We start from the raw sequence: 12,716 nt of genomic DNA, 5'->3' as shown, positions 1-12,716 counted from the left end.
ATTAAGAAATAACTCAAGAATGTGCCTCTTAACATTTCAACTGCAAGAAATAATAACCTGGTGTAAGGTAAAGATACAGACAGGTGACTGCGGGCACCTGAGGCACTTCAAGGGTTGCGGCTGAAGATTCTAAAAATCGTCCTTGCAAGAATTCTTACGTCTTAAATGGTCGATCAGTTGGTGGTGGCTGCTGGAAAACCCGTGGGTGCCCACGAGCCAGGGCATAGAAAACTCAGCCTTTGAGAAAGACAAGGTCAGAGGTAGGCTAATTTTATCCTAACTTCTTTAGGGTGGTGACGGTTGAATAGAGAAAACAAACTCTTGGGCGCCTGGGCGGCCCAGTCGGTTAAGCGTCTGCCTTTGGCTCAGCTCATGATCTCGGGGTCCTGGGATCCAGCCCAGAGCCGGGCTCCCTGCTCCGCGGGGAGTCTGCTTCTCCCTCTCACTCCCCCTCTGTGCTCCAATAAATAAAAAATCTTAAAAGCTTAAACTCTTGAAAGAAAAGGGTGTGCTTATCGCAGAAGATAAGGCAGGTGTCTTTCCCAACAACTGTTCACCTTTGCCGTCCAGCAGCTCTCCCGGGCCCTCGGTTTCCCCAGTCATGTCCTCCAGTCCCCGCAGGTCGCCCCGCGCACCCGGGCAGCCGCAGCTGGGCCTCGCCGACCACGGTGCGGCCGTACCTGGCGGGCCACGGGCCTGTGGTCCGGCGCCGCGGAGCAAGCCGGGCCTTGACCCAAGGCCTGAGCGGTACCTTAGCCCGGGGAAGCCCGGGCTCCGCCCCTCCGCCCCGCCCCCCCGCCCCGCGGCCCAACGGTCGCTCCGCGAGCCGGCCCCGCCCCTCCGAGGCCGCCCGCGGCGCGCCGGCGCCTGCGCAATCGCCTTCAAGCGCCCCGACCGGGATGGCGGCCGTTTTGGAGTCGCTGCTGCGAGAGGAGGTGTCGGTCGCCGAGGCCGTGCGGTGGATCGCGCGCAGCGCCCAGAGCTCGGAGGTAACAGCGACTGCACACCCCCGGGCCTGACCCGAGTCTGCTTTCCGCGGGAGCTACCACCCCTCCGGTCCCTTTTCTCTCGGGTGCCTGGCTGTCAGCCCGGGCCGAGTGCGCTCCAACTAGGGGCCGCTGCCCGGGCCGCCCGCCTCAGCGCGCACTGCGGTCCCGGCTGCTCGTGGCGCCGCGCTGGCCGCTGACCCTCTCGTCCCTCGCCGCTTCTCCCTCAGGATGACCCCGGGGAGGCGGCCGCGCTGAGCTCCCTCCGGCCACTGCGGAAGGAATTCGTGCCGTTCCTGCTGAACTTCCTGAGGGAGCAGAGCAGCCGCGTCCTCCCGCAGGGCCCCCCAACCCCCGCCAAGGCCCCGGGCTCCTCGGCAGCTCTGCCAGGGAGGCCGGGGGGCCCGCCGCGGGGCGGCCGCGGGGCGCGCAGCCAGCTCTTCCCCCCGACTGAGCCTTCGAGCGCCGCCGCCGCCGACGCCCCTTCGGCCCGCCGCGGGGGCAGGAGGCGGGGCCCGGGGCCGGGTCGCGAGCGGGGAGGCCGCGGCCCCGGGGGCCTGGAGGAGGGGGTCGGCGGAGAGAGTCAGCCTTGGGCCGGGGGCCGGAGGCCCAAAGGCTCTGGCAGCCCCGGCAGCCCCAGCAGCCCCAGCCTCGCGCGCTCTGATCCGCCAAACCTCAGCAACCTGGAGGAGTTCCCTCCCGTCGGCTCGGTTCCCCCGGGCCCTGCAGGGTGAGAATCAGCCCTCCCCCACGAGCGGGGTGGGCACGAAGGCTGTGCGAGGGGAGTCAGGAAATTAGGGCCGGGCGCTCCGCAGCCGAGCGTGGGAACGGCCCGAAGGTTGGGGGTGAGATAACCACAGTAGTGAGAAGGGCGTTTCGCAAGGGGCCCCCGCCCTTGAGGTGGTGAGGGGGACATGTTTGAAGATGGGAATTTGAGAAAAACCTGTGGCTACTTAGCAGGACGAAGCCTTCACGCCGGATCAACCCAACTCCGGTGAGCGAAGAGCGGTCACTCTCCAAGCCCAAGACCTGCTTCACCTCACCCCCAATCAACTGTGTCCCCAGTTCCCAACCCTCAGTCCCGGACACTAGCCCTTGGGGCCATGGCCTTCCCCCAGGGTGCAGAAGTCTGCAAGAGGAGCGGGAGATGCTCAGGAAGGAGCGGTATGACCTTGCCACTCCCTGGGTTGTCAGCTTCCTCCCACTGGGGGATCTGAAGGGCTTTTCCCTGAGATTGGTTTGCCCGCTCAGGCAGCCCTGGGTCTGTTTCCTGGGCTGTGGACGTCTGCTCTGGAGGAACCAGAGTGTGGCTGTGCGGGGGAAGCTAGGGGAACTGCTCTTGACATCTCTCTGTCCCCATAGCTCTAAGCAGCTGCAGCAGTCACCTACTGCCACCTGTCCCACCTCAGAATCGGGGTCTCCCCTCCCCAGCCGGACAGGAAACCTCACAGCTGAACCCGCTGACCCTGCCAGAGTGTCTTCCCGCCAGCGCCTGGAGCTGATAGCCCTTGTCTACTCTTCATGCATTGCCGGTGGGTGAGAGCAAAAGGTGCTGGAGTGGAGATGCTTGCGGAACTGCGGGCTAGGATTCCAAATGGTGCCTGACACCCTGAGGTTTCTTTTTCTATCCAGAGAACCTGGTACCAAACCTCTTCTTGGAGCTTTTCTTCGTCCTTCAGCTCCTTACTGCTCGGAGGATGGTGGCCACCAAGGACAGTGACCTTGAACTAACTCCAGGAGCACCAGGTCAGTGGGCAAGCCTCTTTTTGGGAAATGAGGGCTGGAGATGAAACAGTTCTTAACTGACAGCTTGGTACTATCCTTCTAGATTCCCTGGAAAGCCCACTGTTCCAGAGTGTCCATGACTGTGTCTTCTTTGCAGTGCAGGTTCTGGAGCATCAGTTTCAGTGAGTTTCCCCAGCGAGGCATTTAAGCCTCATTGCCATTGTCCATTTGCTTCTCTGGCCACTTGGGGTAAGTGCTGTGCTTCACACAGGTGCAGTGACCCTGGGCCTTTTCCTACACGTAGCCTGTCATTTTGTGTCAAGTCTATGAATTTAACCCCTGAAAGAATCAAATTGCCCCCTGTGGCCTTGGCATCTGCCCTTCGGGTTTGTGTCTGCTTCCCTGCTCCAGAGGTCTCTTTCCTGCCCCCTTTTCTCCGGCATCTTAAATGCTCGGCCCATGACTTTGCCTCACACACCTGCTCCGCGTTCCAGACGACGTTCTCTGGGGTGTGCAGGCGCGGGCTCCTATTTGCAGCGCATCCCATTCTCAGTCATACGCACTCTCGTCCCTGTAGGGTTCTTTCCTACCTGGACAAAGGGACCTTGAAGCTGTTGGCTGAGAACGAGCGGCTGCTGTGCTTCTCACCGGCTCTGCAAGGCCGCCTCCGAGCTGCCTATGAGGGCAGTGTTGCCAAGGTAGGGACCCCAGCAAGCCCGGACCTGACCGTTCCCAGCCTCGTGCTTCAGGCAGCCCGGCGCACGCCACTCTGGTGTCACGTGGGCTGACCCCGGGCCGGAATGCGGGGGTGACGTTTTCTGAGCATGACCTGGGAGGGTTTCAGTCCCTAATGTCACTGCCATATTTTAGGTCTCTCTGGCGATGCCACCCTCTGCTCAAGCTGTCTCCTTTCAGCCAGAAACAGACAATCGTGCCAACTTCTCCAGTGACCGAGCCTTTCATACTTTTAAAAAACAGAGGTGATAAGAAAAGGGAACTTTTGGGAGGGAACGAGGTGGCATTTTCTCTGGGATAGGCAGCCTGTGTTGCTTTCATAGAAACTAGGAGTTTGGCAGTAACAGGTGGTAGTTTAGCACCACTGGGCCCTTCCTTCCAACCGTCAGAATGGGCACGTACCTTCATCCTGTTTCCTGCCGTGGACTGGAACCTCCGCCCTTAGGCAGCCTTCTCACAGGTGTATGACTTTAGTCACAGGGTTCTTCAACAAGACAGAACCAGATTTTGCTGTGCCCCGGGGTCTGTGAGGCGTGTGGCGTGCTGCTGCTGGGTCTGCAGCGTTGTCATCACCTAGAGAACTCTGGAGAGGATCAGGAATGGGGCTGCGGATAGTCCTGTCCTCCGTCCCTCTGAGCTAGAGAAGGCGCTGCTGGGAGTCGGTGAGGTCAGCTGCGCCTCCGTTGATCGGGCGTTCTTGTGTCTGTCAGGGACGTGTTTTTTGAGGTGCTTCGAGAGTGGGAAGATCGGCATGAGGAACCTGGCTGGGATTTTGAGAAGGGCTTGGGCAGCAGGATCAGGTAGGTGCTCCCACACTGGTCACCTTGTCTCTCTTGCTTCTGGCAGTGAGCAGCTTAGGGGTGCTCGGGTAGCTGATTGGAGGAGGCCTCTTCCCCCCCTCCTAGCCCACGGACGTTACCTTCTGTGCGCCTTAATCTCTAGTTACTGGCAGCTTTGCCCCTACTCAGAAGGGATTTGTTGGGCCAGCTCCTTGCACTCAGACGTGACCCAGACTTGTTCCGTGATGGCGAATGCTTAGATAAGTGCAAAGCCCTTTCTCCAGATTGCTTGAGTGCCAGATTACTTGGCCCAAGTCACTGGTTAGACCCTTTCCAACCTCCATTTTCTCCATCATCTAGTTCAGCAGTTCTGAGAACTTTGCATAGCTAGATGAGGCGCAGAGAGAATATCCTCCGTCCAGGGATCTACCTTCCACTTGGGTCATGAAACTCACTGGAGCCCAGTGTAGACTGAAGATGAGAGGGGTGGTATTATTTCTTGTCGCATTAAGTGTATCTCTAGCCTTGAGGGATCTTGGTGCTGAGGAAGGTGTCCCTTACCTGTTCCTGTATCCTTGTGCTGGCCAGCTCTGGCCGAGGTCTGCTCGGGCCCCTGGTAAAGGACTGAAAGGCCCAAGGATTGGCTCGTTCTCTCAGATTTCTGCCCCCTTCCCTCACATTCTCTTCCTGCCTCTTACGCCTCAGAGCCATGATGGGTCAACTCTCTGCAGCCTGCAGCCACAGCCATTTTGTTCGGCTTTTCCAGAAACAACTTCTCCAGGTAATAGCCCCAGCAGGAGATTACAGTGGACAGTAGATATTAAAGGCAGCCAAGTAATGGCTGGCACTTTGGGATGGGGCGGACAGCCAGGCAGGTCCTGGGCTGGAGTTTGAACAGGAGTTCTGCTCCTTGTGGGGGGTGGCCAAAATGCAGGCAGCAGAGAGGAGCCAGAGCCTTCTGTCACATGCCCTGCACGCCCTGCCTTCCTTCAGCCTCTCACTACTTCCTTGCCTTCGATTTGTGCCATGGTAGAGAGAGTACTGGCGTACGACTCAGGCCTGATTTCACATCCTAGCTCTGGGGAACCTAGGCAAATGTTTCACCTTGCAGTTTTAGCTTCTTCACCTATAAAACAGTATCATCCCTACCTTGAAAAACAGATCTGTGGCACCTGATGACGGGGTCGGCATTCCCTAAATGTTCATTACTTCCACCCTATTTTGTTCAGTCCTTCTTTCTGAACAAACTTAACGGGTTTTCTATTTGTCTCCTCTTTCCGCTGCCCCAGATGTGTCAGAGTCCTGGTGGCGCTGGGGGCACTGTCTTGGGGGAGGCTCCGGATGTGTTAAGTATGCTTGGAGCTGACAAGCTGGGGCGGTTGCGGCGCCTACAAGAAAGGCTCGTGGCCCCTCAGAGCAGCGGGGGCCCCTGCCCACCCCCCACCTTCCCAGGCTGTCAGGGCTTCTTCAGGGACTTCATCCTGAGCGCCAGCAGGTAAAGGTCCCCTGTGTCTTGCAGGGAGTGGGGCTGGGGCCAGGAGAGGTTTGTCTTTCCAGAAGGACAACAGTTGTTTCTCCTGTCCTGGAATATAACAGGGTGGGATTGGGCCATGGCCAGGCTCCTTCCAGCTCACACTTATGCCTCTGTTTCCCTTCTCATTCTTTTACCCACATAGGTAACCTCACTGCTCCTTTGCCTCCCCCTCTACCCCACTGTGCCTTTCTGTCTGCAGCACCTCTTCTCTATTCTGGGTCTTTCTACACCTCTGCCAGTGTCTTTTTTTTTTCTCTCTCTCCTTCCTAGCTTCCAGTTTAATCAGCATCTCATGGACAGTCTGAGTTTGAAGATCCGGGAGCTCAACAGCCTTGCCCTGCCCCAACCTGAGCCTAGCGACGAAGACGGGGAGTCAGACGTGGACTGGCAGGTTAGCGGAATGAGGCAGAGTACCGGGTTCTGACCTAGGAGGGAGGGGCTGTTTTCAAGAACTTTGTAACAGATTCAGAATTATTCTAGAAGCCCTATGCTTAGGACCTTTTACTTCCCTGATCCCTTGCAGGGTGAACGGAGGCAGTTTGCCATGGTGCTGCTCAGTCTGAGGCTTCTGGCTAAATTCCTGGGCTTTGTGGCTTTCCTGCCATACCGGGGGCCCGAGCCACCCCCCACCCGTGAGCTCCAGGACTCCATTCTGGCCCTGAGGAGCCAGGTGAATGGGGGCTCTGGTAAGGAGGGCTGGGAGGGGCCCCAGAGCCCTGGAGCTGGAGGGCATGTCCGGCCCCCGGCCTTGCCCCCTGACCAAGCCCTGCCCCGCCAGGTGCCCCCCGCCCTGGACGTGCGGGCTCTGCTGCAGCAGGGGCTGCGGGCCCGCCGAGCCGTGCTCACCGTGCCCTGGCTGGTGGAGTTCCTTTCCCTCGCCGACCACATCGTGCCCCTGCTGGACTATTACCGCAGCATCTTCACCGTCCTGCGGCACCTACACCGGTGGGTGCGGCGAGGGCGGGGCCGGAGCGGGGGGGGGGGGGGGGGGGGGGGGGGCGGGAGAGCTGCTGAGGCTGCTGTCAGTGAGGAGGGCTGGGGGCCTGTGCTTCCTGGGCCGAGGCTGACCCCCAGCGGGGACGCAGGATGGGGTCCTCAGCAGACCGCGGGCAGGTCCTTGCACTTTGGCCCTTTTTTATTCCTCCTGTGGCCCAGCTGAGAGGGAGTACAGATCTGGGAAAGGGCGGTGAGGAGATCCTGCTCGCCTGCACGACAGCCGTCCCCTTTTGGTCTGCTTTTGAGAATTACTTTCCCAGTGATAGCTTTCTTTCACTCCATTCCATTTCTTTCTTGGCACAAATGTACCTGTTAGGAGCTTGGTCTTGTCAAAGGAAAGCGAAGGGGAGATGTGTTTCCTGAACAAGTTGCTGCTGCTTGCTGTCTTGGGCTGGCTTTTCCAGGTTGGTAGAGGGAGGGAAGATCCAGATTGGGGAGGAGAGGCAGCCACTGTGGCGGAGATGGGGAGTGGGGGGAGGTCTGAGTGTGAACGAGGTCAGGGCCAGAAGATGGAGGTTTAGAGCGGGTGTGGGAATCCCCATGGTGTTGCTTTGCTGCTGGAAGCACAGGGTCTGAGTGTTGCGTGTCTGTAGTGCTGACTGGCGCTCATGCTGCCCTGGTCTTCTGTCAGATTCCCACGGTCCCTGAGGACCTGTTCTTTCTGGAGGAGGGTCAGTGGGATGCCTTGGAGGTGGATACAGTAGCTTCAGAGCATGGGCTGGTAAGTGTTGGGGTCCGGCCAGAGCCGTGGGGGTGGCAGGAACAAAGGAGGCAGGCAGGCTGGGAGTTCCTAGGCTAACTGTCTTCCCTGACTGCCCCATTTCTGGCACAGTGGGAAGGAAGAGAAACCTGCCTACTTAGCTCTGCTCTCTTCTCTCCCGCAGGACAGCATGCCTGTGGTGGACCAGCACCTGCTCTACACCTGCTGCCCCTATATTGGTGAGGACACTGGTCCTCTGCCGCCCAGGGTCCTCGGTCTGCCCCTTGATGAGCACCCAGCAGGCATCCCGTAGGCCTGACACGCTAATACGCTGTTCCCTTCTTAGGCGTCCCCCGGGTGCTTCAGCATCTTTACTCCACAAATACTTAAAGTCCAAGAGGCCTGGGAGGGTAGGGGTGGCTCTGGAACTAAGCAGTTGGGCTTCCCTGCCGCAGGAGAGCTCCGGAAGCTGCTGGCGTCGTGGGTGTCGGGCAGCAGTGGGCGGAGTGGGGGCTTTGTGAGGAAGATCACTCCCACCACCACCACCACTGGCCTTGGAGCCCAGCCTCCCCGGACCGCCCAGGGGCTGCAGGTAAGGGGCCGGTAGAGGCAGGGGGCGCCCGGCAGGGAAGAGAAAGGGAACTCTTCACACACTGTTGCCCCCCCCACAGGCACAGCTGGCCCAAGCCTTTTTCCACAACCAGCCGCCTTCCCTGCGCAGGACTGTGGAGTTTGTGGCGGAGAGAATCGGCTCTAACTGCGTCAAACACATCAAGTGAGCGTGGGTTCAGAGGGCCGGGAAGGCCGATGTGGAGGGTGCCGGGCCCGTTCCCTTACATTTTCCCCCTTTAAATCTCCTAACGTCGTGTTGCCAGGCTGAGGCAAGTTAGCTTGAGGGGAAGGATGTGGTGGGGAGGCTCAAACTGCTGAAGTTAGTTCTGACCAGATTTCCTTGAATTTGTAGCCCCTTTCGGATTCAGCCCCCTCAGTTACCTCCAAGCCTTTCTGTCCCTGCTACAGGGCCACACTGGTGGCAGATCTGGTGCGCCAGGCAGAGTCGCTTCTTCAAGAGCAACTGGTGACACAGGGACAGGACGGGGGAGATCCAGCCCAGCTGTTGGAGATCTTGTGTTCCCAGCTGTGCCCCCATGGGGCCCAGGCATTGACCCGGGGGCGGGAGTAAGAGACCCTCGTCCCCACTCTCAGCTTTTCTTTTTCTGACTTTTTCACACTCCTCTCCTTTATTCCATGTGCTCGCCAAACCCCCTTTGTTCTTTTGCTTCCTCTGTAGGCTCATATCTTGGGCTTTAGGTCCCAAAGTCCAAAGTTGAATTTGGAAGAGGGGGGGGTTGGTCCCATTCCTCCCAGCATTGGGGATCAGGGGTGGGCCCAGGGCTGACAGTGCTTCTCTTCCTCCCCCCCACCCCCACCCCAACACCTCCCCAGGGCAGAGCCCTCCTAGCTCAGGTGATGGCTATGCTTAGCCTTTCCTTCTGTGAGCCAGGCTGAAATCTCTAGCCATCACTGACAGCCTCTGTCTCCTTTCAGGTTCTGTCAGAAGAAGAGCCCTGGGGCCGTACGGGCACTGCTTCCCGAGGAGACCCCGGCAGCTGTAAGTAGGGCGGAGGCCAAGAGCCCGCAGACTAGTGTCTGGTGTGGGAGAGGTGCGCCGTGGGCCGTGCGTGCGCGAGGGTGTGCGTGAGGCTGCTGGTGACAGGCCCATGGCTTGGTCCCGGCATTGGGTGCGCCTCACATGTTCATGTCATCCCCAAGCCTCCCCGGGCCCCTGACGCTGCACTTCTTCTGGGTCACAGGTTCTAAGCAGCGCAGAGAACATTGCTGTGGGGCTTGCAACAGAGAAAGCCTGTGCTTGGTTGTCAGCCAACATCACAGGTAAGGTTCGGGCCCCGGGGAGGGCTGGCCGGGTTGTTCCAAAGTGGACTGGCAGAAAGTGCGAGGCCCTTGGGGGAGATGGAACACCAGGCAGCTGGAAAGGGTGCAGGGCATGGGTTGATGTGGTGTGACCCCTTTTCTGTTCTCCCTTTGACCTGCAGCGCTGATCAGGAGAGAGGTGAAGGCGGCAGTGAGTCGCACACTTCGAGCCCAGGGTCCCGAAGCAGCTGCCCGGGGGGAGCGGAGGGGCTGCTCCCGAGCCTGTGAGCACCATGCTCCCCTCCCCTCCCACCTCATCTCCGAGATCAAAGTACACAGCTCCCCTCCTCCCTGCGCCCCTCCCCTCTGCCCTCTCCCTGCTCTTTTCCTGGTCTCCCTCCTTCCTTGTGTCCGCCGCAGTGTTTCATGTAGCCGCTTTCTGTGTTGTGCAGCTAGTCCGGTGTCCATGACTGAATGGGGTTCGGTGGGGCAGAGCTGAACTGAATGGTTTTCCTCATTGCTCTTCTCGGACTTCTGGTACCTGAGTCACCCAAAAGGGGAAGAGGGCAGATGGGCAAGTTTGGGAGGGGCTGCATATTGGTGACGGGAGCCTGGTCACGAGGGGCGGTCTGGTGTTAACAGGGAGGAGAGTCTCTAAGCAGTCACCTGCTTTTGGGATCGGCTTTCAGAAACGTTCTCCTCTGTGGGCGGTGATGCTTATTTAGTTACAGACGGTAAGAATAAACTACCATTGCTCTTGATCTGAAAAATTGAGAGCCTGTCTAGAGTAGGGGTCAGCAAACAGCCCAGGGGCCCAATGCAGCCTGCTGCTGGTTAGTGTAGAGCCACACACCACACTTGTTCACTTCTGAACCGTCTAGGGCGTTACTGTGCTGCAGCAGCGGAGTGGAGTAGTTGGGGCAGAGACGTCATGGCCTGCAGAGCCTCAACTCTTTACTGCTGGGTGGGGCTAAATTAGGACTAGGGCTAAGGAGGAATGACTAAAGAGGGAGAGTATCCAGGAGGGAGAAGAGAAGGCTAAGTGGCCAGTAGCTACTGGTTTTCCCTGCTGAAGCCGGGCTCTCCCAAGAAGATGAACAGAGAAGCGGGAGAGAGAGAAAATCTACCGTGTATGGAGCAGGACGGCTCCCCTAAGTGTTTTCAGAGTAAGGCGCTGTCTGGGAATTGGCTAGGATCGCCTTTGTCCCAGGACGAGGGACATCTTGAGCTCTCAGGCAGCATGTTGTTCCTCAGCTGGCATCCACATGGTTGCTTCTCCCAGCTGTGCGGTCTGCCCGAGCCCTGGGTCTAAGGCACCTTGAACCCGGCACTTCATCCAGGGGCCCTGTCTTCCTTTTCCTTCTGCCTCTTTCCACTGGCTGATCCCTGCCCCAGGCCACGTTCTCTGTGGCCTCCTAGGTGCCAGCCAGGTATGCAGTCTTACTCTGCTTCCACCCCTACTGCCTCCAGGATGTGCTGTCTTTGGCTGTGGGCCCCCGGGACCCCGAGGAGGGAGTCTCTCCGGACCATCTGGAGCAGCTCCTGGGCCAGCTGGGCCAGACACTGCAGTGCCGCCAGGTGAGCCGCAGTGGGATGCTCCGCTGGGGGTCCTTGTCAGGTGCCCACGAACCGGAGCTGCAGCAGCTCGGGGCCACTGCTCTAAGGACGGTACTAATGCCCAGGGTCCCCCTGTCTCTTCCCCACAGTTCCTGTGCCCACCTGCGGAGCAGCATCTGGCGAAGTGCTCTGTGGACTTAGCATCCCTCCTTGGTATGGCTCTTTTTCATGACATCATGCTCTTGCCGGATCCCCCAGATCGCAGGGCCGGGTACAAGCAAGATTAGATACACGGAGCTTTGTTCCCTTTTTCCTCCCAGGGGCCAGCTAGGGGACCCTACCTCTGTCTCTTAAAGCTGGGCTTTCTTCTCTTCCCATAGTGGCAGACCACATCCCTGTCCTTGGGCCCCCGGCCCCGCGCAGGCTAGAGAGGGGGCAGGCTCGAAGACTCCTGCACGTGCTGCTCTCCTTGTGGAAGGACGACTTTCAGGTGCCGGTTCCGCTGCAGCTGCTGCTGAGCCCAAGGAACGTGGGGCTTCTGGCGGACACTCGGCCAAGGGAGGTGAGCCGGGGGCAGGCAGGCTCCTTAGCCCTCCGCAGTCCTGTGCTTATCCCACCGTCATGGGTGGGGTTCCTTTACTCCCCCTTTCTGGCAGCGGTGCTCAGTTTCTTTTGACACGCTAGCATGGGCTCCAGGCAGCCTCTGCGGCAGTTTTCTGTCCTTTGGATCAGTCAGGGTCGCTGTACGGTCCTAGCCACCCTGCCCTCCTCCGTGTGTGTTGCAGTGGGACCTGCTGCTCTTCTTGCTCCGGGAGCTGGTAGAGAAAGGGCTCATGGGACGGACAGAGATAGAGGCCTGCCTGGGTAGCCTCCGTGACGCCCAGTGGCCAAAGGTAAGGAGTCCTCATATTCTCATACCTAGATGGAGAACAGGAGTCCTATGCCCTTTTATCCTGAAATGAGGCAAGTGATGGGGCCCAGGCATCCTTAGGATCTTCCCAAATCTGAGTGGATTTTGTTAGGTATCTTCAGGACCGCCCTGAAATGGCGTGGCTGTTCTGGAGGGCGTTTTTCACATTTGAGTGGGTGTCGTATGAAAGACTGTGTCCGTGGAGGGAGGGAAGGCAGGTAGTTAGTTGGAAAGCAGCGTGGCACAGTGAGTAGGAGTTTTTAAAATCAGAATAACCTAGATTTTAATCTCAGCTGGTACTTAAAGTTATTGTGATCTAGGGCAGAATGATTTATACCTCCTACGGTTTGTCAAGATGAAACATGGTGGTGGTGAAGTAGTCACTCCATGGTTGAGTCTGCTGTCAGATTTCACTCTCCCTGCTGGAACTTGAGCATCCCAGAGTACTCATGGGAAAAGGGGTCACATCCATTTCGGTGTAGAAGGCAGGTGGGAAAAAATAAGGTTGTCTACTCACTGGTTAGCTAGGGCTTGATACTGGGGATTGACTTTTAATAGAAAGGATGTACCATCCAGAATTATGTATCAGTCAGTGTTGTCTGTCATCTTTCTGCTTATTCTAGGACTTCTCCGAAGAATTAGCGACACTGTTCCACCTGTTTCTAGCTGAGCCCCACATGCCAGAACCCCAGCTGAGAGCTTGTGAGCTGGTGCAAACAAACCGGGGAACTGTGCTGGCCCAGAGCTAGGGCTGGGGAGCAGCCGTGTCTTGGGTGTCTGACCGGAACCCCAGCTGACTATGCCTCAGGAGGAGGCCCCCACGTCCCCCTCTGAGTGCTCACTGCTGACCCTTGCTGAGGAAGGAGTAGCTAAGTCTGTAGTCAGGCCTCCTGCTCATGTGTGAAGGAAGTGTGGGGCTGCC

The 12,716-nt window shown here is 58.5% G+C and overlaps 1 protein-coding gene across 2 annotated transcripts; it reads left to right on the top strand.

Annotated features, from left to right (window-relative positions):
• Nucleotides 1-892: 892 nt before the first annotated feature.
• Nucleotides 893-12,634, top strand: CDAN1 (codanin 1). Of its 2 annotated transcripts, none has more exons than XM_032418066.1 (28): nt 893-989; nt 1,217-1,716; nt 1,947-2,150; nt 2,349-2,518; nt 2,619-2,732; nt 2,815-2,893; nt 3,289-3,409; nt 3,582-3,691; nt 4,157-4,246; nt 4,931-5,006; nt 5,515-5,720; nt 6,030-6,150; nt 6,283-6,429; nt 6,538-6,704; nt 7,072-7,159; nt 7,387-7,476; nt 7,640-7,694; nt 7,911-8,047; nt 8,127-8,230; nt 8,476-8,634; nt 9,004-9,067; nt 9,270-9,348; nt 9,510-9,658; nt 10,798-10,905; nt 11,034-11,097; nt 11,265-11,446; nt 11,670-11,777; nt 12,418-12,634. In XM_032418066.1, exons 1-28 carry the CDS (start codon nt 900-902, stop codon nt 12,541-12,543), a joined length of 3,708 nt encoding a protein of 1,235 aa, XP_032273957.1. In that variant the 5' UTR covers nt 893-899; the 3' UTR covers nt 12,544-12,634. The 2 variants fall into 2 exon arrangements, with proteins under 2 accessions (XP_032273957.1, XP_032273956.1); XM_032418065.1 differs by having other exon boundaries at nt 1,944-2,150.
• Nucleotides 12,635-12,716: the final 82 nt, after the last annotated feature.

Source organism: Phoca vitulina, unplaced genomic scaffold, assembly GCF_004348235.1.
Source record: "Phoca vitulina isolate PV1807 unplaced genomic scaffold, GSC_HSeal_1.0 scaffold20, whole genome shotgun sequence".
In the NCBI taxonomy this organism is placed as follows: domain Eukaryota; kingdom Metazoa; phylum Chordata; class Mammalia; order Carnivora; family Phocidae; genus Phoca; species Phoca vitulina.
This window is presented reverse-complemented; position numbering and strand designations above follow the sequence as displayed.